Genomic DNA, 27942 nt, shown 5'->3' with positions numbered 1-27942 from the left:
GGTGCCCCTAAAATCACTGAATCATTGAAATTGAAAAGGATACCTCCACCCCTGCACAGGCTCTCTCAGGTGATCATGTCAGGGCAAAATTGGCCTTTGGTTATTTACTCTTTACATTAATGTTATAGAAAACATATTGCTCTCAATGGTGCATTTTGCCCATGTTCAGGGTGGAAAATAAAAAAAGAAAGATTCGAGTAAGACAAGCCAAATTGGTGTTTCTAAAAAGAAGAGATCATGGAGAATAAAGAAAAAAATATTTAAAAAATCTGCGCACATTCCCACAAGGTATTACAGTGCTCTGAAAATGACATCCAAAATGATTTGTCAGACTTGAGGTCTTCTGTTCAAACACTGATAGAGTTTCCTTTCTGTTTATTGCTTTTTTTGAGAGTGTTTCTACTTATCTCAATAAGGGAAAAAAAATCAAGAGCCTATGTTGGGTAAAAATATGTCTTCTGAAGGCCTAAACAGAGCACAGCCAAAAACTCCAATAAAATGTTGATCATCTTTGAGGGAGTGCTATGACCATGCAGGATCATCCAGACCCAAAATGACAGTTTTGCTACATAGTATTCCTATTTATGTACCAGCATGCAAAATTTGAGCCTCCTACATGGTTTAGTTCTTGAGCTGTGGGCTTGTGAACTTTGACAAAAAAAAAAAGAGTCTGAACAAAATTGACACCCCCCTCCCCCAGTAAAACTGGCTGTAACATGGCAAGTATACATCTTACATTCCAATAAATTTACAGTGTTTTTCCTAGGTAACATGGGTACATCTGTTTTTTTTTTTCAGAATTTTTTGAGACCTAAGTGCGCGGGCCCCGGTTGAATTGACGTGGAATGACTAAAGGGTTCACAAACTTTCAAGCGGCTCTGGATGTGAGTCGGCTCACAAGCTATAGGATCCGGCTCAAAGAGTCGACTCATTCCTGAACGCTTGAGGCAAATTCCACTGCACGCTACATGCTGCACCATTTGGCAGGTTGATTGTTGCACAGGAGCAGAACATGGCTACTAAAGTCGCTGTTGTCACAGGAGCCAACAAAGGCATCGGACTAGCGATAGTGAAAGGACTTTGTAAAGCAGGTTACAGTGGAGATGTTCTCCTGACTGCTCGCAGCGAAGCGCTGGGAAAGAAGGCACTGGAGCTGGTGAAAGCCGAGGGCTTCGAAAACGTCGCCTTCCATCGACTCGACATCTGCGACCAAAGCAGCTGCCTCGCGCTCAGAAAGTTTCTGGAGGAGAACTACGGAGGCCTGGACGTGCTTATCAACAACGCGGGAATCGCTTACAAAGGTTGATTCACATGCTTAGTTAATGCACATCAAACTATGGAGCCCCTCATTGGGTGGAAAAAAAAATTCCGTGGCCACGAGTTAATCACGCGTGGGAACGAGATCCTATTCCGTGGCCATGACTTGTTTAATGCGTGGGAACGAGATGATTATTAGGTAGGGTGACCAGATTTCCCTAGTCTGAAACCTGGACACTTTTGCGCGCGACCATGCTCGTGCACGCACACCTTTTTTTTTTTACGTAAACGTGACACTCAGAGAGGTGCTCTTATCATTTTGTTGAAGCTCACATTTATCAACATCTCACATGAAATAAAACAAAAATAAAACAGGCATTTTGTTATCTAGTAGCATAGTGGTATACAGATCAGTTAAATTATGGTCAGACAACAGATTTTGTAATGGCTGAGAATAGGCCAGGCTATGTCCATAGGCCAAATTTAAACTGATTTATTTCACCTGTTTGTGAGAACACCAAGAAGAATGCATATGCACATTTAGGCTATATCTCTAAAATTGTATGCACTATAGCATGAACTTAAAAAGTAGATATGTGACCTCAACATAGCCTAGGTCAGAATCAACCTTACTAACCATTCCCCACAACTGAATGAATAAAGCAAGATGTGTACAAAAGTGAACACTTTAATGGAAGGTGCAACAAGCTGTTCAACAGCAATATGGCCAAACTGTCAGAATGGTATGTTAAACAGAAACAAAAAAGAGACAAGTGATTTGAGAATATACACTCAAACAAAACAGCAATAAAGGAGGAGAGGGGCAACAGCCCGAGGAAAGCCCCCACAGGAGCGCACATCATTTGCAACATAGGCTACCTAACTCAGTACAAGAACAAAGCACAGGAACAAAGCTAAGGCGACTGTCAATCCACCAACCCTAAACAAAATGCATTAGCCTACGTATATTTACAAGAAGAGTGAATCTTTTCCAGTATGTTTTTATTGGCCGAGAGTCGTTTGCTACGGAGAAGGAACGCTTACAGTGTGTGAAGTAGGCTTCGTGCGCATTGTTCTGCACCTCTCGGAGGAAGGGGTAGGTGCCCTGTAAATCTTTGGAAAAGGTACATTTTCTTTTTGGCATAATTGCTGCGGCATTGCTGCTGCTGGCTGCTAGACAAAGAACATTTGCGCCAGTTAATGTTTATTTTATTGTTGCATGGCAACACGTTCTGTCGTCTGGAATAATGTGGCTAAATAAACACCCATGCCACAGGGCCAGGGGGCAGTAACCAGGAAAGTTTGTGATTCCTGTCAATTCATCAAAATAGTAAATGCAGACATTTCTCTGCTAATGATTCCCACGCTGCTCAGTCGCAAACGTCGCGAGTGGCAAAAACCGGGACATATCCGTGTCCTGACAGGCTTTTGTCTGGACTCGGGACACACAACCCCAAATCGGGACTGTCCCGGTAAAACCGGGACGTCTGGTCAGCCTATTATTAGGTGGCCATGAATTAATAACGCGTGGCCACGAGAAGTGTTAGTCATTTCCCGTCTCGTAAAATACAGAATCGTCCTTTATTTGGCAATTAAATCTTGTGTCCCGTATTGAACCGATACAGGACGCGATTTGTTCCGTATTTTCATAAATGTCCAATACACATGTCTGTCTCACACATATCAACACTAAATCTAACAATAATGAACAAAATAAAACAGGAAATACTCCATTGCAGGATCTACCCAGGACACAAACCCCTCCACTCTTGCCCCTTTTCCACCAAAGCAGTTCCAGGGCTGGTTCGGGGCCAGTGCTTAGTTTGGAACCGGGTTTTCTGTTTCCACTGACAAAGAACTGGCTCTGGGGCCAGAAAAAAACGGTTCCAGGCTAGTACCAACTCTCTGCTGGGCCAGAGGAAAGAACCGCTTACGTCAGCGGGGGGGCAGAGTTGTTAAGACCAACAACAATGACAAGACCGCGAAAGATCGCCATTTTTATGCGACGAGAAGCAGCAGCTGTACAAACGCGAAGTCATCTATTATTATTGTTGTTGTTGTTGCTGCTGCTGCTTCTTCTGTGTTGTTTTTGCTTCGATATTCACGCCAAGGTTTATGCAAACGTAGCGATGTAACTGACGTATACAACGACGTAACTGACGTATACAGCGACGTAATGACGTGGCTTCCCTTAGCACCGCTATGGGCTATGGAGAAGCAAACTGGTTCTCAGCTGGCTCGCAAGCTGAACGAGTTGTGAACCAGCACCAGCACTGGCCCCAAACCAGCCCTGGAACTGATTTGGTGGAAAAGGGGTATCTGTGTCATGCTCTGTGCGTCTGTGCCTGGCTGCCTGCGTCACTGCGTGCGGTGCTGTCACGGTTGCCTAGAGACAGACAACACACACCGGCGCTGCTCAAAAAACCAGGGCCTTTTGCTGCACCCGGGACTCCACCACGTCCTCGAAAGCGTAAACGCTTACAAAAATACAGATGTGAGTGGGAAGAGGCACATCCTTGGCTGGACAGCGTGAGTGGAGACGACTACAGAGCAAACTGTAAACAGACATACGTGTTTGTTGTGTTTTTGTTGTTTTTGTTGTTTTTTGTTCTCTTTTTTCCTCTCTAAGTAAAAATGTCCCCAAGGTTCACAAAGAGAATCCCTACACCAAGAACAGTTATGCACTTACATTTACAGTGATATTAAGTTCTCAATATATTTAGATTATATTTTAAAAGTTCATTGTTGCCCACTTGCACATTATTATTATTATTATTATTATTATGTACACCTCATTTTTCAAAATCGGTCCATCCTTGGCAGAAGTATTCAATTTTATTGATTGTAGTTATGGTCACATTGTCATAATGTGAAATGTATTAAGACAATGCAAGAATCTGTGATCTAACTTATTTTGTGGCAGTAAAAATGCAATATTTCAGTAACTAATAAAGATATCCATTTGAAATTTTCAGGAAACATAGACAGGGAGACTCACCATAGAATTTAAGTCCTGCTTCTTACCCTGGCCAGCTTTGACCTTGGAAAATAAGGATCAAAGGTCACTGCAACACCGCATACAACCATTCTCAAGATATCTCTATTTCCCATAATTGATGCATTATTTGATAAAAAGTGGATTGAAATGCAGTTTCTGGGATATGTAGTCAATGAATATTCACCAAACACAACATTGCAGCCAATCAGAAGGAGGCGGTAGGCAGCCATCTTGATTAAATTAACGATTTTCAAAAGATGAGTCAAGTATGGCTTGTGACATATCAAAATACTCGTCTCAAACAAAGCAATACAAAAATGGATATATGAACAGGTACAAACTTCTTTTAACTGAATCATCAATAACTAAATGTTAAATCTCCCAGAAGGAAGTCAGTCAGTGCATCGGCCACTTTGATGTTAGAATCTGCATCCTCCTCCTCCTCTTCATCGGGCAGCCAATAGGCCGCCCTCAGCTTAGCTGGCTTGTTCTTGTAAGATTTGAATTGGATAACTTTACCACAGTACACAACATCACCTACACCCTCAACATACCATATGTGGTTGATATACTGTCCTACCAAAGTCTCAGGGTCCTCAACATACTGTACCACCATTTGACACACAGATTGTTCAAGATCAGAAACTAGAGTGGAGAGCTGAGCCTTAAAATCATCAGGCATTCTTTTCAAGGCTTCTTCGACTTTTTTACCTATCCTCCCCCTCAACAGTTTGTCCTTCCTCTGTGCTTTTTCTCTCAATCGCCTCTGGTACATTTCAGTCCTTTGCTCATCCTTCTTCTTCCTAATTGCTCGGTACCTGCATGCTCTTGATATGGCAAAGGAAATCAGTCGGTCCTGTTCCTCCGAGGATTTTTCCTTGAGCCAAGCCATAACCTTATTCTTCTTTCCTTTCACTTTCCCATCAATAAAACCAATGGTGGCATTCGGAGCACGTCTCCACTGACTATCTGTCAAACCAAGGATCCTCTCACTTTCAATATTGTGTACTGGGGCAGATTTTGTGGTGTCCAGCATCTCTGGGGTGGGAGAGGACAAGCGACCAGAAAGATAGTCAGCCAGCTGCCTTTCTAAAACACGCACACATCCCTGAAGCAATGACTTCATTGTCCGAGCGAAATGATCAGCCTGGGCCTCTTCAACAACACTTTGCAGGCATGATAGAACCTGTTCATCTCTGTCCAGTGGGCGTCCAAAACAGTCCTCAGTTGCCTGCAAAACCAACATCGGATTTTCAGCAAACAACTTCACTTCCCCAACACAGTTCTTAAGCAGTGGTACAGTTCTTAAGCAGTGGTACAGCTTCCAAGTTGGACAGTCCCTCCTTATTTCCATAAAGCCCTGCCATCCAAGGCCCTGTTATCAGCTTCCCTATCAAACCTAGGGCTTTCATCTGCACAGCAACATGAGGGGATGAAAGGTCTTTCAACAGTGCAGTTCTAAATCCAGTTGTGCAGTTACATGAATGTTGAAGATATTCGAGCAGCTTGTCTCGAAGGAAGAAGAATGTCCCTCCAAGATGAAAAAGAACATGCATGCGGTTGCCCACATATCTGATGACCATGTTCCGTGGGATACTGTTGGTTTTCATGAAGTGTGTGAACCCTTTTGGGTCACCACTACCATTCTTGTATCACATTTTTGAAAGACCATATATTACATTTACAGTGGCAGTACCTTTACCCAAAACCTTTCCATGGAAGTCTGACACAGAGTCATCAGATTTCAGTGAGTTTTTTGCCTCAGATGCAAGGCCATCCAGGGGATGTACATTGCATTTTAACTCCAGCAAAGTTATGTTTAGTTCCTCCTCAAGTTCAACACGAACACAATGGTTCACAGAAACACGGTCACTCAATGTGCTTTTCAGTTTCTTCACAATAGCTTGGTGGAATTATACTTCATCAATGTGATTTGTATTCTGTGTAAGAATCACTTATATCTTTAAGAGCTTGACAAATATGTTGTACATAGTCAGCTGTGGTTCCCCCTACCAAGACATCAACTTGCAACACAAAACTTTTAGATGGACCACCATCAGCCCCAACACAGTTTATATGAATCTCATTTACATGTTCAGGAAGTGATGTAGCATCCCAGGCAATGTTGACATTTTCTTCTTTTGCTAGAGCTTCCCCAACCTGAAGGTCAGCAAGAATTCCGAGTTCATAGGCACACTGGCTAACAGTGCTAGGATTGGCAACTGAACGAAGCTTTTTCCCTGTTATTTCCTCTACAATGTCCTTAATCAGCATGCCAGTTGCCTCCACAGGTACCTGGTTTAACAAACAGCAGTATATGCTGCGTCTGTAACTGGAGCTGAAGGTCTTTCCATCCTTTTTGCACTCAATAGAACCGTCAGATTCCTCAGCCAATGCATCTTCTAACTGGAGTTGTAAGTCTTCCTTCTCTGCCTGAAGTTGTCGCTGGACTTTTCTATGTTGGTGAACAGATACGGTAACTGGTGATGGTTGAGCCTTCTTTTTCTTCTTGTGATACATCTTCAACTTCAGATGTTCCTGCTTAAGGTCTGCCAGTTCTGCCTTGACTTTTGCTAGTTCTTTTGCCAAAGCATTTCCTTTCAATCTTTCTTGTAACCGTCTAATTTTGTCACCTCTGTTTTTGATCTGCTGATCCTTACGCTTCAATGCCTGGTAGACCACACGCTTTGGGCATTTCATCTTTTCTGTAAGGGCCTTTATCTTTTTCTTGAAAGCCTTTGCCTCTTTAATCTTACTCTGTGTGGTAAATTGGAGTCTCCTCTTCAACATGGCCTTTCTAGGAGTAAGTTGTTCCACCGCAGACCGAGTAGCCACATTTGATGTCGATGGGACTGGCGGCATGACATCCGCAGGATGGGGTATGGTGAGGCATTATGAAGCAAGATCAGTGGAAGGCTGGAGATGATTATTATTATTATCACTGTCTGCTGTTTCACAGGGCTTATCCTCAGGAGAGAGAGTACTCAAAAGGCAAGATTGAGCTGAACCCACATCTTCTACAACATCAGGTTGTGGCATGGCATCTGCAGGAGGAAGCCGATTAACATCTGGAATATCAGCTTCATCTTGAGCAATGTCTTCAGCTTCTGCTCCTTGAACAGAAGTACCGACTCCTACATTGAAAGTGTCATTGCAAATGTCACTGAATAAGCTGAACTCCCTTTGACTGCTTTTTAAATTTTTAAATTTCATGAAAGTTCTTGACACAAGGCTTTTTATCCTGGAATTGAGTACACTCGGCAAACTTTCAGCATACTTCAATTGCAGCATCTTCTCTGTCTTGGCTCGACTACTTGACGAGGACAAATACTGTATGCCTGAAGGACATGCCCATTCTTCAGCAAGGACACACTCCCAGGAAGCATAGCAAAGTGTGCCTCAAGATGGCATCTGGCTGTACCTGGCTGGCTGTCAGCTTGCATCTTTCTTTTCTTTTTAGGTGGCATCTGAAAAAGACCAATGTACAACTTAAAAAATAATTCTGAAAATTATCATGAGCAATTAACATTAAAATATGATAGACTCTACCATTTGAAAGACTTTAGGTACAATCATTACATCTTTCTTATCATAAACATGAGGAACTGCAACCATACCATTCATATTTCAATGAATTTTATACTCATATCAGGCAGAAAATGAGGAACTTTCAGTTTGTTAACTAAACTTAGCTTACCATGCAATCAGTGAAATTACTTCTGACACGAACTTGTCAGGATGGGTCTGGAAGAATGTCAGTCTGAGCCTACAAGCACATTAGTTGGGTCCTGCTCCTGAAAAGTAAATAAAAAATAGTTACATTCAATTAAACATGTAAAATAATTGCAAAAATATATATACTAATCCAAACAGCACGTGGCTATATGTTCACAATCACAACATGTCATTTAATCTCATGATGCCATTCAGGTTAGGTGACCTCTGCGCCCAGATACTTCATCAATTCCAACTCAAAGCATCCTGCAGAAATCCCAAATCATCGGGAAAACTGAAGGCTAGATCATCTACAAACCATCATGAAACAGGACTTCTGATGCTAATAAAGAGATATGCAGCCATAATTTTGCATCACACTGAATTTAAGACTGCTTATTTTTTTAAGTTTTAGGGCCCATTTTCCCCTAATGCGGAGTCCGCCATGATGGATCATCAAGTTGCACATCCCTCAAACAGGGGCTTCAAAATATACCTTAGAATATTCAGACTGCAATGAAGCGTCACAGAACTTTAGGAAAGAATATATTTTAACGTCCTACATACCTTTAATTGCATCCTATAACCCCAAACATGGTATTTGGAGGGGCTGAACACGAGGCAAAATTTCACACGGAGACGGTCATGGCAAGAGACAACGGACGCAGAAAATTCGAGAGCGAGGTTAAAGCTGAGGATTCCCCCTACATCAAATGGTGGGAATCACCGAAAAATACCACTTATGAACCGATTAAAACGCAGATTTCTAAAGGTAGTCAGAAATGCACCACTATCCTCGCGCACATTTCAAGCTTTAAGTATGAGTAATTGCTTTCTTGATCACCCCTTTACTAAAAACACCTACAAAATAAAACATACCACTGCTGCGGGCACCCCACCCCATGGGAGTCGTGCCCGTGGTGGTCATGGCCCCAAGGAGCCGTGATGGGCGTCCCTTATTTTCATTTCTGAATGGTGGCAACCCTATTCATCACTGAGACTGTTGACTTTCTGGCATCAGTAGCTTCAGCCGCAAATATGGACAAGTTTGATCTGATTTCGTTTAATTTTAATCTTGGAATGAATTATAATGATATCCTTAAATCACTTGCAGTTAGACCTGGAGTAATTCTGAGCAAGAGACACTTAATTCGGCTGCTCAAAAAGCACGGGCTCAAACGTAGACAATATGCTGACCTCGGGGAAGTTATAGATTTCATCGTGCAAATATGGACGGCAAATTTAACGGCCGCTCTAAAACTGGACATCATCCCATCAGGCTGGAACTTGAATCATCTCGTGGCCACGCGTTATTAATTCGTGGCTACCCAATAATCATCTCGTTCCCATGCATTAAGCAAGTCGTGGCCATGGAATAGGATCTCGTTCCCATGCGTTATTAACTCGTGGCCATGGAATATTTTTTTTTCACCCATGTCACCAGAGGGGCTCCGTATTAAACCATACTTGCCAACATTTCAAAATTCTCATGGGGGAGAAAAGTGCGTGAACGACATTTTCTTTCTTTCTTTTTTTTAATTCAGAAAAGGTCAGTTTACAAAAAATTCAGTTTCACTTGTTATCCTTACAAAACAGAAAAACCTTTTCCATTTTTTACACATAAACATGTACATATGCATATGTACTCAAAAGCCTTACATTTTTCTGATCCTGTGAGCTATAATTCAGACCACAAGAGAAAATTCAAAAAGAAAGATAAAAAATAGAATATGTACCCAAGTGGTGGTTAGCGCTGTCGCCTCACAGCAAGAGGATCTGGGTTCGAGCCCCGTAGCCAACGAGGGCCTTTCTGTGTGGAGTTTGCATGTTGTCTGCGTGGGTTTCCTCTGGGTGCTCCGGTTTCCCCCACAGTCCAAAGACATGCAGGTTAGGTTAACTGGTGACTCTAAATTGACCGTAGGTGTGAGTGTGAATGTTGACACAGACAACTATGCCCTGTGATGACCTAGCGACTTGTCCAGGGTGTACCCTGCCTTTCGCCCGTAGTCAGCTGGGCTCCAGCTTGCCTGCGACCCTGTGGAAGAGGATAAAGCAGCTAGAGATAATGAGATGAGATGTACCCAAGTACCTCCTTAAATCTGTCTTCAAGTACCTCTGCTAGAAGCACTTACATCGCTTTGTCTTTCTCACATATGTCCATATTATGTCCTCCTATCATGAATAACACAATCACAATAAACATTAGAACCAAGGGAGCTTATATTGCTATTATTCACATCAACACAAGGGAATTTGTACTAAGTAACAGTGGAATCATACTAAGTCTGCTCTCGTCGGGGCTATGAATTCAATCCATTTATTCCAAATTTGGTAGAATTTGTCCCTTTGAATCCGTAGAGAATAGGTCAATTTCTCCATTTTAAATATTTCCATAATTGTTCCATACCAGTTATCCAATGTAGGTGGCACTGGATTTAGCCACCTTTTAGTGGTCGATTTTTTTACTTGCCGCTAGAAGGGCCTGCAGCAGCTTTATGTCCTTCCTCTATTTCAGAAGTGAACGACGTTTTCAATTGGACGAGGGTATGATGCGCAGTTGAGACGATAAAAACAGTGGACCCCAGTTAACTGCAAACCATTTGAAATTTATACAATTAAAGAGTTTTTGAATTGTTGATATTGCTCTATCAATTACTATAAGTTATGGGATTCATGTATCAGGCATGAGAGAGCTCAGATTGAAAAATCTGAAATAATACTCGTCTTGAATTTTAATATTATAACAATGAAAGGGAAGTCTTAAATCAGATTTTGAGCAGAAAAATCTCATGCGTGAATATTGTATACATACAGAGACCCACAGAAAATAACACAAGTGATGCTTTAGAAGAATGTTTATAATTTCGTAAAATAGTCACAGTGAATGAAAGTGTTATTGGATTGCATCAAATGTGTTTTCCTTCTGTAAGCTCAAGTAAAAATACAGATAACTATAATATCATATATAAATTAAATAACATTTTAATAAGATTTGACCAAAATAGTAACTCAGTTAAATAAATACTGCACTGTCTTAGTACTACTAAAATGCATCTCTCTCACTAAACACTTTCCAACAGAATTTTTAAAAAGCACTAAAAATCCTATCAAAATCCTATCGGAATGCATCAAAGGAATTTGCTCATTTGCAAACTTTGACTGAAAGTTTTCAAACAAAATTTAAAAATGGCACTATAAATACTACCATACTATCAAAATATACTCCGCAAAGAAATTCACTCGAATGCAAAATTTTAGTACTACCAAAATACACTCACTAGTAATCTTTCACTTAAAACCTCAAAACTCTATCAAAATCAATCACTTTCCAGATAATTCACTTGTAAACTTTCACACATAAATTCAAAATAGCACTAAGACACTACCACACTATTCAAATACACTCATCAAACAAATTCGATGGTTACAGCCGCCCAACCCAGTGTTAAAAATATTCCAACTGAAATAAATTTGCGAGACCCGGATGTAAACATACAGACTTCTAAACTTTGACCTGTGCGGTCAGTGAATCGCTTACCTTGCAAAATGCGTTGGTCTGGTTGGTCGAACATTTGCTTATCCATGAAGATTCATTCTCCCATGCAACCTGGTATTTGCATTCATATTTTTGCTGTTTGGTATTTGGTTTAGTGGCCATGATGAATGACTGCTTATAAAAAATGTCGGACAGCCTGAGTGAATCCTACATTACGGAAGTGACTGTCATTCTGTTCGTTGATTGGTTAAAAATCAGTTGACGTCAGCAATGTTTCTCATACGATTCTGATTGGACATAGCCGGGAGTATTTTTAACTAGGCAGTAGGGATTTCCCCAAACCGGGAGATTATCCAGTTTTTAACAAATACGATCGGGAGGCGGGAGATGGAGGCTAAAATCGGGAGCCTCCCGCTGAAATCGGGAGGGTTGGCAAGTATGATTAAATGCTTTTGTAAATTTACAAGAAAAAATGCACGCCCAGAATATTTGACAACAAAAAAATTTATTTCCTGTCTTTGTTTATTAGAGAATGCCACTGAGCCTTTTGGGGAACAGGCTGAAGTCACCATGCGCACCAACTTCTGGGGAACCCTGTGGGTGTGTCATGCTCTATTCCCCCTGCTGAGACCAAATGCTCGTGTGGTCAATGTGTCCAGCTTCTACAGCAAGCTGACTCTGGAGAAATGTAGCCCAGAACTCCAGGCAAAGTATACAACCTACACAGACATATGGATCTGTCTCAGAAACTGGGTACTGTGGGGGTACCCCACTAAATATACTCACAGTCAATAAACTATATGGTTTTGAATGGTGATGTTGGTTTTAATTTGAGATAAAATGACGAAAGAAATAATACAGATAAAACTAAATCTTTGATGTGAATATTCAGAATTTGGCAAAAATTCTGCAAATTTGTTGAAAAATGGTAGCTTTATCTGGGACATGATAAATGGTTGACTACATCGCATTCCCTTAAAAACGTTGTAGTCCACTGAAAAGTCAACAGTTATCACTAATTGTATTTTAAGTTGTAACTTTATACACCTAAGGATTGGTGCGCTCACAGAATAATCATAACCGTAATAAAACATCATGCAAAATATTTGATCACTGTTGTAACTCCATTTTCCGCATACCCAAAACCAATACGATCGTGTGTTTTGATCTAAACAGAAAGCCTCAGGGTCAAGGTCACTACCTCACCAAAAGTAGTAACTTAAAATCACTACGCCATATAAAAATTTAGTTATAAATCTGCGATTTTGTTTTTTAAAACGAAAGCTGAAAGTTAGGTATAGAATATGTTTCTTACAGAATATGTTACGATGGTAGCTGGTCTTGTATGAATTTCTGAGCTATAAAATGAGTTGTGGTCTATTTTTTACCGTAGCGTGTTATTTGTGTGCGGGGAAGGACACATATTAACAATTTGCATGTGTAGAATGGAATTTTCCACTCCAACAGTTAGAAGTTGATCGTGCTTCCATTTGCGGTCTTTCTGTTGCGCGAGTGATCTGTTCGGACGTTATCACTGAAAAGGTGAGTTTTGACAGTTTTATTTTGTTTTAGTCTTGCAGTATAAGGCAATAGAATGTTTCTTTTTCATCTTACTTTCATATTTCGTAGTGTTTGCGTATTTTTGGCCAATATTTTGCAACCATGGTCAATTTAGATCGAACTTTTGATAGAATCTACAGCCAGTCATTTTGCCCCGCCCCTGCCTCGTGCTCCGTCCGGTGTGGTACTGATGTCCCGTTGCTCGCGCGCCGCAGCAGAGACCCGCGCGACCTTCAGCCGGTACAGTCGCTGTTCTTTTACCACCGCCGTTATTCTCATCTTTCCCGTGTGTTCTTGATTTTTCCATTGTGTCCTATTGTCCTATTTCGCCATATCAAATACCCAAAATGTATCATATTATTCATATTTAAGTGAATAATCAATTCAGTCATCATAACTTGGCATTTTTAATCCACGCAATCAAAAACAGGAAATTTATTCAATATTTTCACTCATCTGTGAAGGAGGGGCTTTAATTCTTCATGATGTAGTTATTTTATATGTAAATCAATTTTACAAAAGCATTTGAATTGTAATCCAAAAATATTTCCACAGTGGAGGCCAGATAAAGCAAGATACCATCTTTATTCTTATTAAACATGACAAAAGAAACATTGAGTGTTAGGTAAATGCAAAAAAAATATATTTTTGACCATAATGTCCCCAAATGAGAGACCAGTTTCTGAGACAGACATACTATATATATATATATATATATATATATATATATAGAGAGAGAGAGAGAGAGAGAGAGAGAGAGAGAGAGAGACAGGCAATGTTAAAATTTAACATCATGACAACACTTTTAGGGATATGTCTTTCACCAGATCTTCAAATCTATTTATTAGGAGATACAACAAATATTGATGCACAGTTAAGAAAAGCCTAAAAGAAGTTTCTCGCATTGGCCCTGTGTGTTGCCAGGAAGTGCATAGCCATTACATGGAAGTCTGACTCCCAACTCCCTATAGCAAGATGGGTTTCGGAAATGAACAGTTACATTCCACCTGATAAGATTACATACAGGGCGGCGCGGTGGTGTAGTGGTTAGCACTGTCGCCTTACAGCAAGAAGGTTCTGGGTTTGAGCCCAGTGGCTAGTAGGGGCCTTTCGGTGTCGAGTTTGCATGTTCTCCCCATGTTTGCGTGGGTTTTCTCCCGTTGCGCCAGTTTTCACCCACAGTTCAAAGATATGCAGTTAGGTCAACTGGCTACTCTAAATTGTCTATGGGTGTGAAAGTGTGTGTGTGAATGGTTGTTTCCCAAGCCTGGTAATGGGAGGGTTGCATCAGGAGCATAAAACTATGCTCCAATTAATATATGACATGTGGATCAATAGGGTCCACATGGGAGCAACCCCACACACATAAGTGGGACAAGCTGGAAGGAGTGAGTGAGTAGGTCTTAGAATTTTGTACCCCGTTTTATTTATATTGGAATGGCAAAGACTCAGTCATGTAGTTTTATGCAAAACAATACACGCCTCAAAGTGATACACACCTCGAAGCGGGGCTTCGTCTGACACTCCCCCTTATAATCGATACACGCTTTGGAACCTCAGCTTCAGACAGCCCATCGCTAGCTCTGAATGTCCACTGTTGGTTTGAGCCCTGGGTTTCACATGTGAAGACTGCATTTGTTGTTAAAGAGGATAAACCAACATGAAGACCAGAGAGCTGTCTATGGGAGAAAAGCAAGCCATGGATGGATATGTTGCCATTTTCTTGATTATGGCCCCTTGTATATACAGAAACATAGTTTTCATATATTTTTATTTCTACCAATGACTACATACTATGCCTTTCATTTCATCAGATTTTGACAATATGCTGGTTTTGACAGGTTGAGAAGAACAGACATGTCTGAGGAGGAGCTCTGCTCAATGATGGGGGAGTTTGTTATTGCTGCACAGATTGGAGCTCATGAGGCTCAGGGCTGGCCACACCGTCCTTATGGTACCACCAAGGTACTGTTCACAAGCTTCTTTTTTTTGACAATTTGATGGCATCATCTAATTATAATTTATGAAATAAAGAAAGAAATCCAAATTATTATTTAAAAAAAGGTGGTATAGTGGAGGGGTGGACGATCTGGCCAAATCATGATCCATGACAGAATCATGAGCCATGATCTGTATCACAATCTTTCTCAACTCTTTTAAAACGTAGGCTAGTTACAACCAATCTACAAATGTGACTATTTCTTGTGATTCTTTTAGATCGGTGTGACTGTCCTTTCAAGGATCCAGGCACGGGTTCTTAATGAAACCAGGTCCAGCGATGGCATTCTCATCAATGCCTGTTGCCCAGGCTGGGTGAGAACAGACATGGCTGGTCAGAATGCGCCCAAGAGCCCAGAACAAGGAGCAGAAACTCCGGTGTACCTGGCATTGTTGCCAGAAGGAGCGAAGGAGCCACATGGACAATTGGTTTGGGACAAAGAGGTGCAGGAATGGTAGCAGGAAAGTAGAAAAATAGCACATAAATTATGTAAACAGAATAAAATGTATTAAAACTAATGATTAAGTTCTACTGGATAAAGCAATCTAATTTTTACTCATCTTGATTGACATAATAATATTGGTTTTGTAATGCAATATTTTCCCCACAAATATTTGTATAAAATTAATAAAAAAAAATGATGTTATTAGTTGCCTTTCTTAACTGTGTTGGTTTTCATGGTCTTTCAAGGTGACAAATTGCTTCATGCTTCTAAATGCTGAGTCATCCCACATGGTGATAATCCAGAACAGAATTTGACATTAGCAAATAGCAACAATTAGTAGTATTTGTATGCTACTTCCTTCCCTAGAAGAGGCTAAATGAGTCAGATGATGACTTGCAGGAATTCAGAGATTGTATAATTTATCACTTCAGAAAGTAGTTCCATAAAAGCAAAAAATAAACTGACAAAAATTTGTTGCACTTTGGGTTTTATAATCTGTGGTTGGTAGAAGAGAGCAACTGGACTTGCTTGAAGATTCTTGAAGACGTTTCGCCTCTCATCTGAAAGGCATCCTCAGTTCTGTCTGACTAATAGGGAGTATCAAGTATTTATCCTCTCATGGATCATCATAGAATCCACCTACAATGCAGCCATCAGCATTCTGATTCGGATTCTATGATGATCCATGAGAGGATAAATACTTGATACTCCCTGTTAGTCAGACAGAACTGAGGATGCCTTTCAGATGAGAGGCGAAACGTCTTCAAGCAAGTCCAGTTGCTCTCTTCTACCAACCACAGATTACTATGTACCTGGATGACTGAGTATCTTCACAGATATGTTTGGGTCAGTGGCAATGACTACGTCATTCAAACAGGGGAGGCAGGTCGGTTACGATATTTCCAGATTTTAAAAGAAAAAAGAAAAAACACATCAATTTTGCCCATACTCTTGCCTCTGATCTGGCTGATTGTTGGCAGGGTCAAAACTGTGAAATAACAGGTTCTTTTGGCCCATTAGCCTACTGTCCAATATACATGATGGTGGTGTTGGGGGGGGGGGGGGGGGTGTTATATTTTAACATTTTATGTTTTAAAATTGTGGCATGTTGTTTAAAAATTTATCATTATTGAAAGCAGCTCTTTGTCAGGAACCTCAGCAGTGTGTTCTGGAATAGGCACAAGCACTGACCTTGGGGAGCCAAACATAGAGCTGGGTGCCACACATTTCATTCAATGACACTTTCCCTATATTTTACTTATTTTGACTGGGAAATGTTTTATTGACAATTTTGATAACCCTTCACTTTTAATCCAGGTCTGTAGTGTGAAATGTTCTCGGCTGTGTTTTTGTTTAAAAATGTTTTCCAAATTGTAGCTGTGTTTAATTCATATCCAGAGAAATATATATTCCAATATAATATACTCAGCATAAACATTTTAAATAGATTCTATATTTTTGGTCCATCCATGACATATTACTAAAGTAGCCTATTTACTGTTGTTGATGTGGGTCACTTGCTGTTAGCCAATTCACTTTCTCGTACCAGGAGAGCTGAAAGGAACGAGTATTATTCCCTACCTTTTTCACCAAGTCAATTTGAGGCATTGGTCTACCCTGCTCTTTAATTTTAATTTTTTCCTTGAAAGGAAGACTGGCAAATGGCTTCGCCAAAATTAAATCAGCAATGCTTGGCATCCGTGCGCAGCTTTCTTGCTAGCTGACTAGCCCCCTCAAGTTCAGTCACTCAAATAAACGAAATTTCTGGAACTAAGATAGCAAACTTGACAACACTATATTTACACTTTATTTACAATGAAAATATATACAAACTAAAAAAGCTGGTAGAAACCGTATGTAATGAATGAAATCGAAATGTAAGCTAATCTCTTACAAAACACCACACCACTTGCGAATCCGCATGGGACTGAACTGAAATTCACCGCTGCCTGTCTATATTTGAAATGAGCTGTCAATCAAAGAAAATATCCGGCCGCTTTCACCAATCACCAGTCTCCTCGCGGAAACTGCCATGTCCCTCCCATGTGAGGCTGGGAGTCCGTAGGCGGGCATTTTCGCAGTATTTGTCCAATAACCGTCTTGCATTTTGAGATTGAAAAGCGCAGAGCTCCCAAATGCCGTTGAAGTCCACTGAGGCTGGGAGTCCGTGAGACTCCGTGGGCGGGCATTTTCTCAGTATTTGTCCAATAATCGTCTTGCATTTTGAGATTGAAAAGCGCATAGCTCCCAATGCCATTGAAGTCCACTGAGGCTGGGCTGCATCGCGCTGTCACGAGGGGGAAAAACTCACGCACACATTAGGCGAACTGGGAAAAGTTATAACGGAATGATTTCGCACTGTAGTTGGGTTGAGCACATATATTTCTATGATTCTGGATCTGAAATAGCAATGTTATAAGGTCAGCTATAACATAAGCCTAACGCAATTCATCCTACATGATGTTTGTCATTTTTAGAGGAGGCTGAGCCTCCCTCGTTGTCTTAGAGCAATCGCCCGTGGTTTGGGTTTTATAGGTGTGATTGCAATATTTGCCACAATTCTGCCATTGCCAGAAGGGCCAAGTATCTTTTGGCACATTTAAATAGTATATAATAAACAAGAAAAAAGCTGACAAGGTGACTAAAATGTTTTATAATAATTTATACCAGAGCACTGTTGAATTCCTGAATCTGCTTGGTTAGAAGGTGTTAAATATAACAGCAGGTCTAGCAATAGTTACAGCAAATCAAAGGTTTACATTCATGTACTTGTTCACAGGTCACAGGGACTGTGCTTTACATAGAGTAGAGTGGGGGGAAAAGCCCCCCTTAAGGAAAATTCAGTTTTTCTCCAAGTTGAAATGAACCATGTGTTTAGTTTTAATCATAGTTTTTGACAACAGTGACATGAACAATAATGCCACCTAAAGTTTGCCTAAAGTTAATACTTTTTTTTTTTTTTAACAAAAACAAACATTGTGCCAAGGGGGCCTTTTACCCCCCCAGTGGGGTAAAAGGCCCCCTGAGGTGGGGCAATAGGCCCCCTCACTCAAAAAAAGCTGTTTGGATAGCAAAAGTGTTTACTTAAGCCTATAATGTGAAAGAAACAAGAAAATATCCCTGAATTAATGAATAGATGCATTATTTTATTATATTTTGCATTTTAATTTAATTTTTTTTTATTTCAATTATTTATAATATTAAGTTCAAATTACTTGCTTTACTCAACCAGGTAAGCGAGATGTTATTAAAAACTATGTATCTGCTATTCAGAAATGTATGAAATACAGTAATTATGATAAAAGGAAACGATGCCCCCTGGGGGCCATTTACCCCGCCATTAAGGGGGCGTTTTACCCCACAGCGAGGATGTGATTCTTCCGGATTTTCAAGCATAAAAATGCGACCCTCGTGAATCATGCAAATTCGTTTTTTTTTTTGGGGGGGGGTAGGACCACATTACCACATTATCCATAGGCAACTCCAATGAGCCACGCGTGTGCATAATAACCTACCCTAGGTTAAGCGGTACCAATAATAATAATTAAAAAAAAAGCCCATTATGCATAACGCGAGAGTAACCTTTATGTGACCCGAGTCTTGAAGACTTGAACAAAGTTAGCTAGCTAGCTGGCGTCGTTAGCGTTACGGTTAGCTCGGCCAGGAAGCACCGGACAACAGGCTGGAGACGGATCGGGGTTCTTGTGAGCGTCGTTATCAACACCTACTATAGGAATGCTGCCCACTGGAGGCCACTCAAGTTTTGGATGAGGGTAGAGCCTGAGGGTTTGCTAAAGCAGTGTGAGGGAAGAGTGAAGGTGCGATGCTGGGGCAAAAGGAAGCGGCGCGGGGCGCTGAGGGTCGCCGGACGGAGTTCCGCGCTCGGCCGCTTCCAGCCCTCAGGACACTCGGGGGCTGCGTGCTGCTCCTGCTGCTCCAGGCGGCCCTGTGCGTCGCCAGACCCAGCGGGATAATCAGCACCAACAGCCATAACAACCACCCGAGTGTCAACGTTTACATGAGTGAAGATGAGGTGAAGAAACTTCTGGGTGAGTGTCTGAGTGTGTGTGTGTGGGGGGGGGGGGGGGGGGGGGGGGGGGGGGGCCTCTCTCAGTCCATGTTGGCTGTGTGTGTGTGTGTGTGTGTGTGTGCGCTAAAGCAGCCTGGATGTAGAAACACATTACACTGTTAGCTTGCAAACTAATTTAATACTTTACATAAGTACACACGAGTGAAGTTAGGAATTAATCAGTTTGTTAATTCATCAACAGTTTTGTTTTCCAGGTAGTAGTTTTAAAGTGTGTCCCAGTTTGAATTCACTGGAAATTGTAGTTAGTTAGCTAGTTAGTTAGTAACACATCTATAAACGAGCGCTATTACGCATGCGTATGAACAGGCCGAATCCCAAACGGCTCCTGGTTGGAGACGGAGTGCACTACTGTAGAAGCTTTTTTATACTTTCTATAGGGCGGTTTTGGAGAGAGCTGGGAGGCACTTGGGATTCAGCCGCAGCTAGCTGCTCTTTTGTTAATAATAATAATAATAATAATAATAATAATAATAATAATAATTAACTGAATCCCAAATGCCCCCCAGCTCTCTCCAAAACCGACCTATAGAAAGTATAAAAAGGCTTCTACAGTAGTACACTCCGTCTCCAACCAGGAGCCGTTTGGGATTTGGCCTGTTCATAATCATGATGATAATTATATGATATAATATTAATTATATAATAATAATAATCTCATCTCATCTCATTATCTCTAGCCGCTTTATCCTGTTCTACAGGGTCGCAGGCAAGCTGGAGCCTATCCCAGCTGACTATGGGCGAAAGGCGGGGTACACCCTGGACAAGTCGCCAGGTCATCACAGGGCTTAATAATAATAATAATTATTATTATTATCTCATCTCATCTCATCTCATTATCTGTAGCCGCTTTATCCTTCTACAGGGTCGCAGGCAAGCTGGAGCCTATCCCAGCTGACTACGGGCGAAAGGCGGGGTACACCCTGGACAAGTCGCCAGGTCATCACAGGGCTTAATAATAATAATAATAATTATTATTATTATTATTAGACTGCACGGTGGTGTAGTGGTTAGCACTGTCACCTCACAGCAAGAAGGTCCTGGGTTCGCGCCGCGTGGCCGGCAAGGGCTTTTCTGTGTGGCGTTAAACTGCTCACCTTGAATTCCATTTGGCCATTAACGGGGTGCTGAGTCACTATAACATCTCATGGGTAAAGTTCTCTGAAACTGTCTGTTTATACCACACCACACTGCTGCCGTGTCGCATTATGGGTCTATATATTTTCCTGCTTTTTTGTCCTTGGCCAATCACATCCCTGCTTCTTCCACACACATTTGCTACAGTATTTTTCACTCATACTGTATTCAAGTATTCATTTCCCCCTGTAATTTACTTCATCCATCCATTCATTATCTGTAGCCACTTATCCTGTCCTACAGGGTCGCAGGCAAGCTGGAGCCTATCCCAGCTGACTATGGGTGAGAGGCAGGGTACACCCTGGACAAGTCGCCAGGTTATCACAGGGCTGACACAGAGACACAGACAACCATTCACACTCACATTCACACCCACGGTTAATTTAGAGCCACCAGTTAGCCTAACCTGCATGCCTTTGGACTGTAGGGGAAACTGGAGCACCCGGAGGAAACCCACGCAGACACGAGGAGAGCATGCAAACCCTACACAGAAAGGCCACTCGCCAGCCGCTGGGCTTGAACCCAGAACCTTCTTGCTGTGAGGCGACCGTACTAACCACGACACCACCATGCCGCCCCTGTAATTTACTTAGTTACTTTTAAAATCAACATTGACAACTACACACAACAGAGCGACCTGGTAGCCTGCCGCTAATCCCTTACAAAATCCTTTGTCCTGTTGCTTTTTTGGTGTTTGGCTAAGTTTTGGCTGAGCTGAAGTCCCAGCTCTAATAGTAACAGTTCACCACTGACATACACATACTCTCTTTTCCAGGTTTTCAATGTTCGTTGGTACGTTTTTCTCTTGTAAATATGTGTGAAGAATATCTAATGAAGTTTTGGTGGGCTTTCATGTGTTCAACGTGTCTTTCTCTTTCCCAGCAAACAAAGAAATGCTTTTGTGCATTCGCAGCATAAAAGTTTCTCATGGATTATTCCCATCAGCTCCGATGTGTGACGTCATGTTGTCTTGACAACCATGCAGTATCATAAACCATATTCAACGCTTATTCTCGATTGGGTAGAGTGACGAAATACATGTAGGATAAGCGATATGCTAACAATATTGCATGCTATCAAACCAAATGAATGAAATCTGCTAGAAGGGAATAGAATACACGTTTTTATTCAATGGAAAACTATGTACAATATTTGTATAATAAGGGATGTATAATAAACAATAAACAAACAGTAAATTGACTAAACAGTAAATTGACTCTCAGGCTGGCTTGTTCTCAGGCTGGCTGGTTCTCTCTGATCTTGGTCTTCTCCAACCCTCAAACATCGCAGGAAAGGGAAGAACTTCCTCCTCAGTTTTCTGCACATGTCCCTCAGTGGCTTGCACTCTTCATCTGCTAGTGAAAAGATAAAAGAAAACATATTCAATAAACAACTCATTAGCCACATTTGAGAATAGCTTGTTTGCATTTTATGGCTAAATTAGCATCACTGTATGTGTCACCATACATATTTAAGCCTAATGCCATTTATCATTATTTTCTCCAGCAAAGCAATGTCTATGCTCTTGGCAGTGGATTATGTTGCTATTATTAATTTCTTCTCCACAGGAGGCTACTTGGGAACAGTTTGAATGGAACCAAAATGTACACAACTCTGTTCTTTAGGATTCTTTCAAGCAGAGAACTTCTAAATTCTGACTGGTTGCCGCCGAACCAGGTCATAGCTCATTACCATAAATTTGCCTGGACTTCAACTTTATTCTGATGCCCTCACCGCCCAAGACATCTTGCCAACAATCTCGCCGCTGAGACACAGTGGCTCACGTAGACATAGAATGAATGTCGTCTGGTCATTTTCACGTTCTCATCATGTTTGGTGTGAACATCGGGCAAGTCTACAAATTGTGACCTACAGCTGGATACTTGGAAGCTTCATATAGTTATTGTATCTTTTAAAAATGATACTGTCCTATTTGTTTGTGTTGTTTACTTACTGTGTGTATTGCGGAATGCCACAAGGCTCAATTCAGAGCTATTTACTCAAGCAGTTAGCAATTTTGAACAGGCATTTATTGGAGTAACTCATGGCTGGATTTCAAATGGTATTTTACTGGGCAACATCATTATGTTGTACCCTATACAGAAAACCTATTTAGTGAATTGGTAGCTATTTGGTAATGATTAGGACCAACATTGTGTCAGAGGGACTTCCTGAGTTTGTGTGTGTATAGTACAGTGCGACTGTTAATGATTTTTGTCTGTGGCAGGAAAGGCTGGCACTTTGTGTCAGTAAATATGGCCAAGAGCTGTGTACTTTCACAGAAAAAAGGTCGTTTTACTGAAAAATTAGAAATAGCTAAGCAACCACCGCTCCTGGAGCTCGTCCGCTTTTTACCTCCCTACTGCTTTCAAGTTGTTTCAAACAAAACTCTTTAACTTTAAATGATAGAATACAATAAGCTTTCTTTCAATCCAGTGATCACACACTAGCGGCAATATTACTATATTACTGGCGTGGGTGCTTCGCGGCTCACGCCACTATAGGTGATGTGTCCGGCCTCTTCCTGTCCCCTGAGCTTTTGGGCATTGTTAGAGGAACACGAGGTTAACTAGACTGGCCCTACAAGCTGATGCAGATGTACATGTGACTGTATAGTGCATCAACATGGTGTGGTGGTCAAGCTGTCATGGGTTTAATATACAAACAGAGGCATACCTGTACTTCTGGGGGGTTCGTGTTGGACAGACAGCGTCTGCAGGCTCAATTCATTGGTCTCCAGTGTGAGATGAGACAGGTAGGTTTTGACCTTGTGTTGCATCTGGGCATCCTTGTATACCTTGGCATTGCAGAAGGAATACCTCTTTCCATGCTTCTTATGCCCGTCCATCTGTACAGCTGCATTGGCACTGCCCTGGCTCATTAACCTAAACACATACACAGGAGTGAGGGTCACTGTGTTGGGGCATTTAGTCCACACTGCTATTGACACAGACATGCAGAAAGTCAAATTCCTTGCATCTTTAACATATAATTTTGCATCTCAGCCACTCGGGGGGGAAAGGAAGAGAAGAGCAAAGGGTCCCGCCCGTTAGAGGAATCATTCTAAAGACCTGCCTTTTTCAAGCTAATTTTTGGAATTCAGTAACAACAAAATCAAGAAATCGCTTCTTGCTATTACTACTGCTTTAATATTTAGGACATTTATGAAATCAATTTGCTTTAACACTTGTGTCTAAAACAGCACCCTCTTCACCACACCAACAGTGCACTATTGTGGACGTTTTGCATTTTTGCAGTGGTGAACAGGTGCTCATGCAATCCCACAATGCTTTGCCATTTGTAGCAAATAGGGAATAGGGCATCAATCCTGACATAGGGTCACTTTTTTTGCCCTCCATACACTTTCTTGTGTCTTCAGTCACCACCTTCAGAAGTCTTCAGTCACCACCTTCAGAGGTGTGGCCTCTGACTATCAGACTAAGGTGAAAGAGGCGTGGCCCATGTTTATTGGACTCAGTGAAGGAGGTGTGGCGTCTGTCCATCAGACTTACTGAAGTAGGTGTAGCATCTGCACCTGTCTCAGTCATAGTGAATGAGGCGTGGCCTCTGTACTTGTCTTTCATGTATAAGGAGGCGTCGCCATTTCGCTTGTCAGTCCCAATAAAACGGGCTTGTCCTCTTTGCCAGTCTTATTAAAAGAGGCACGGCCTGTGTGCTCGTCAGTCCGACTGAAGGAGGCATGGCTTCTGGGCCATAGAAAGCTGTATGCGCCACCCATTCTATTCAAAGCGCACAAGACCGACTAAAATTTAATTCCATAATAAACAAGACGGCTCCGAAACTTATCGTATTGAAACTCCTGATTTACAGTGGTGCTTGAAAGTTTGTGAGCCCTTTAGAATTTTCTATATTTCTGCATAAATATGGCCTAAAACATCATCAGATTTTCACACAAGTCCTCAGAGTAGATAAAGAGAACCCAGTTAAACAAATGAGACAAAAATATTATACTTGGTCATTTATTTCATCTCATCTCATTATCTGTAGCCGCTTTATCCTGTTCTACAGGGTCGCAGGCAAGCTGGAGCCTATCCCAGCTGACTACGGGCGAAAGGCGGGGTACACCCTGGACAAGTCGCCAGGTCAAAACAGGGCTGACTGGTCATTTATTTATTGAGGAAAATGATCCAATATTACATATCTGTGAGTGGCAAAAGTATGTGAACCTCTAGGATTAGCAGTTAATTTGAAGGTGAAATTAGAGTCAGGTGTTTTCAATCAATGGGATGACAATCAGGTGTGAGTGGGCACCCTGTTTTATTTAAAGAACAGGGATCTATCAAAGTCTGATCTTCACAACACATGTTTGTGGAAGTGTATCATGGCATGAACAAAGGAGATTTCTGAGGACCTCAGAAAAAGCGTTGTTGATGCTCATCAGGCTGGAAAAGGTTACAAAACCATCTCTAAAGAGTTTGGACTCCACCAGTCCACAGTCAGACAGATTGTGTGCAAATGGAGGAAATTCAAAACCATTGTTACCCTCCCCAGAAGTGGCGAACCAACAAAGATCACTCCAAGAGCAAGGCGTGTAATAGTCGGCAAGGTCACAAAGGATCCCAGGGTAACTTCTAAGCATTGAAAGGCCTCTCTCACATTGGCTAATGTTAATGTTCATGAGTCCACCATCAGGAGAACACTGAACAATAATGGTGTGCATGGCAGGGTTGCAAGGAGAAAGCCACTGCTCTCCAAAAAGAACATTGCTGCTCGTCTGCAGTTTGCTAAAGATCACGTGGACAAGCCAGAAGGCTGTTGGAAAAATGTTTTGTGGACGGATGAGACCAAAATAGAACTTTTTGGTTTAAATGAGAAGCGTTATGTTTGGAGAAAGGAAAACACTGCATTCCAGCATAAGAACCTTATCCCATCTGTGAAACGTGGTGGTGGTAGTATCATGGTTTGGGCCTGTTTTGATGCATCTGGGCCAGAATGGCTTGCCATCATTGATGGAACAATGAATTCTGAATTATACCAGCAAATTCTAAAGGAAAATGTCAGGACATCTGTCCATGAACTGAATCTCAAGAGAAGGTGCGTCATGCAGCCAGACAACGACCCTTAGCACACAAGTTGTTCTACCAAAGAATGGTTAAAGAAGAATAAAGTTAATGTTTTGGAATGGCCAAGTCAAAGTCCTGACCTTAATCCAATCGAAATGTTGTGGAAGGACCTGAAGTGAGCAGTTCATGTGAGGAAACCCACCACCATCCCAGAGTTGAAGCTGTTCTGCATGGAGGAATGGGCTAAAATTCCTCCAAGCCAGTGTGCAGGACTGATCAACAGTTACTGGAAACGTTTAGTTGCAGTTATTGCTGCACAAGGGGGTCACACCAGATACTGAAAGCAAAGGTTCACATACTTTCGCCACTCACAGATATGTACTATTGAATCATTTTCCTCAATGAATAAATGACCAAGTATAATATTTTTATCTCATTTGTTTATTGGGTTCTCTTTATCTACTTTTAAGACTTGTGTGAAAATCTGATGATGTTTTCGGTCATATTTATGCAGAAATATAGAAAATTCTAAAGGGTTCACAAACTTTCAAGCACCACTGTATCTGTTCATTGATCATGCATCCAATCCATGTCAGGAAGAGAGATGCACAGGACTGTACATTTCACTTCAAAATGGTCCTGCAACTTATACTATGATACACATTAAAACTTATAATCCATCCTACAGTTTTATAAATTACTGTGGGTTTCACCTTCAAGACACAGTTTGTCCAAGTCACGCAAAAATGTGAACTTAAACCGGCAAACTCACACAGCACTGAAAATAAAACCTGGTAAAACATGCGGCTCCGGTGAGTAGTGCAGCTGGAGGTTAAACGTGTTCGAACCTATCACTTTTGCTGAGATGAATCATGAACTCACTGGCAGATTATTATTCTGTAACAGATGGTTGAAAAATAATCTGATCTAATCATGCAGAATGATGTAGTCATGCTGGTGCAGAATTAGTTCATGCTTAAGGAATGTGCGAGTTTGTATCAGTGACCCGGATTAGCAAAAGTGACTGCATCACACTCCAGGACGACCTCGTCAGAGCAGGAGACACATTCAAATAAAGAGTGCCCCCCCCCCCCAAAAAAAAAAAAAAGAAAATAAATATTTATATAAGATATGAACAAGCAGAAATGGTGAGGAAGCAGCTGAAATTAAAGATGAGAAGGGAGGAGTGCATGAGAGCGAGTAGGCATGGGGCTAAGGGTCACCAAGAGCTCACCAGATTTATCCCAAACTCCTCCACTTCTTCTTCCTGTAAGGGACAGCTGTGAATAGTGATATGGGAGACAGAGGAGAAGAGAGAAATGAATAGACTGGGGGGGGGGGACAAAGAGAGGGAGATAATGCTTAGATGACGAGAAAGAGTACCAAGGTGAGCAGCACCAGAGGCCCACAGAGACACAGGAACATTTATTCGGGCATGATACAACAAAACATCAGCAGCCAATCAGAAACCTTTAGTGTGTGAATGCATGACTCTCTGCATCCGGCATACGTACATACGAGTGTGCTCTAAAGGGCTCTGCATGCTCTTGCGACAAGGCTTTCGCAGATAGCTTTTCGCAGACAGTTGTAATTTATCGTTGAGCGGGGAGTAATAGGCGTGCGCGATGTTATTCACCGCCACAACGCAAGGGGGCGCGAAGTCGCGAAATCACTAGGAGTAGTTGGTGGGTGTGGTTAGTGGAGTGTTTATCCTCCAGTTACTTATAATGACTAGAACTGGAGTCGTATAGATGTACGTACTTCCTCGATCAACCGCTCTTCGTGCTGCTCCATCTTCGCTCGTGTTTTTAAAAATGGCGGTCGTGAAAACAAACCAAACCGGAAAAGTAGGGAAGCGGAAGTGCGTGTACAGCAGATGTAGAGTGGACCAATCAGAGCCCTCTTGTCTGCAAGGCTTCTGCGGTGGTCACAATTTTTGGGAGGTGCGCGCAGAGCGTCTGCAAAGCCCCCCCCTTCGCAGACGCTATCTGCGACGCCATCTGCGAGGACTGGGTTGTCAGCATAAATTGGCCTTAAGTGCACTAGAAACTCTCCATATGAGTAGCACGCTGTGTGAGCACAATCGCTATCAGGCGCGTTAAAATGTAAATAACTTTTCTAGAATTTCACCAAAACTCATTGAATTTTCAGCATTGTAAGAGAACTCCCTAAAGTATTTATATCCACGTAGCTTCAGTAGATCTAGAGATTTAGTCGATTTAGTA

At 41.6% G+C, this 27942-nt stretch overlaps 2 protein-coding genes across 2 annotated transcripts in view; one reads left to right on the top strand and one right to left on the bottom strand.

Moving 5' to 3' along the window:
- The first annotated feature begins 947 nt into the window (after window positions 1–947).
- LOC132895431 (carbonyl reductase [NADPH] 1-like) lies at window positions 948–15670 on the top strand. The gene is made up of 4 exons (XM_060936037.1): window positions 948–1301; window positions 11995–12175; window positions 14867–14990; window positions 15243–15670. Exons 1-4 carry the CDS (start codon window positions 1013–1015, stop codon window positions 15480–15482), a joined length of 834 nt encoding a protein of 277 aa, XP_060792020.1. The 5' UTR covers window positions 948–1012; the 3' UTR covers window positions 15483–15670.
- Window positions 15671–23183: 7513 nt separating this feature from the next.
- The window catches only part of LOC132894768 (rap guanine nucleotide exchange factor 2-like), a 32067-nt gene continuing 27308 nt past the window's right edge, over window positions 23184–27942 (bottom strand). Inside the window, exons 12-13 of the mRNA XM_060934885.1 lie at window positions 23379–23578; window positions 23184–23248 (exon numbers count right to left, since the gene is read on the bottom strand). Of these exons, the coding sequence (XP_060790868.1) occupies window positions 23184–23248; window positions 23379–23578 (265 nt within the window). The remainder of the gene's footprint in view (window positions 23249–23378; window positions 23579–27942) is intronic.

The sequence above is a fragment of the Neoarius graeffei genome, chromosome 12 (assembly GCF_027579695.1).
Source record: "Neoarius graeffei isolate fNeoGra1 chromosome 12, fNeoGra1.pri, whole genome shotgun sequence".
Lineage (NCBI taxonomy): Eukaryota > Metazoa > Chordata > Actinopteri > Siluriformes > Ariidae > Neoarius > Neoarius graeffei.
This window is presented reverse-complemented; position numbering and strand designations above follow the sequence as displayed.

What these genes read in the sequence shown, in the direction of transcription:
- LOC132895431 (XM_060936037.1), top strand. Translation starts at nt 1,013, where the DNA reads ATGGCTACTAAAGTCGCTGTTGTCACAGGAGCCAACAAAGGCATCGGA. An exon ending in CGCGGGAATCGCTTACAAAG is followed by an intron (nt 1,302 to 11,994) that starts GTTGATTCACAT and finishes TTTGTTTATTAG; the next exon opens with AGAATGCCACTGAGCCTTTT. An exon ending in AGCCCAGAACTCCAGGCAAA is followed by an intron (nt 12,176 to 14,866) that starts GTATACAACCTA and finishes TGGTTTTGACAG; the next exon opens with GTTGAGAAGAACAGACATGT.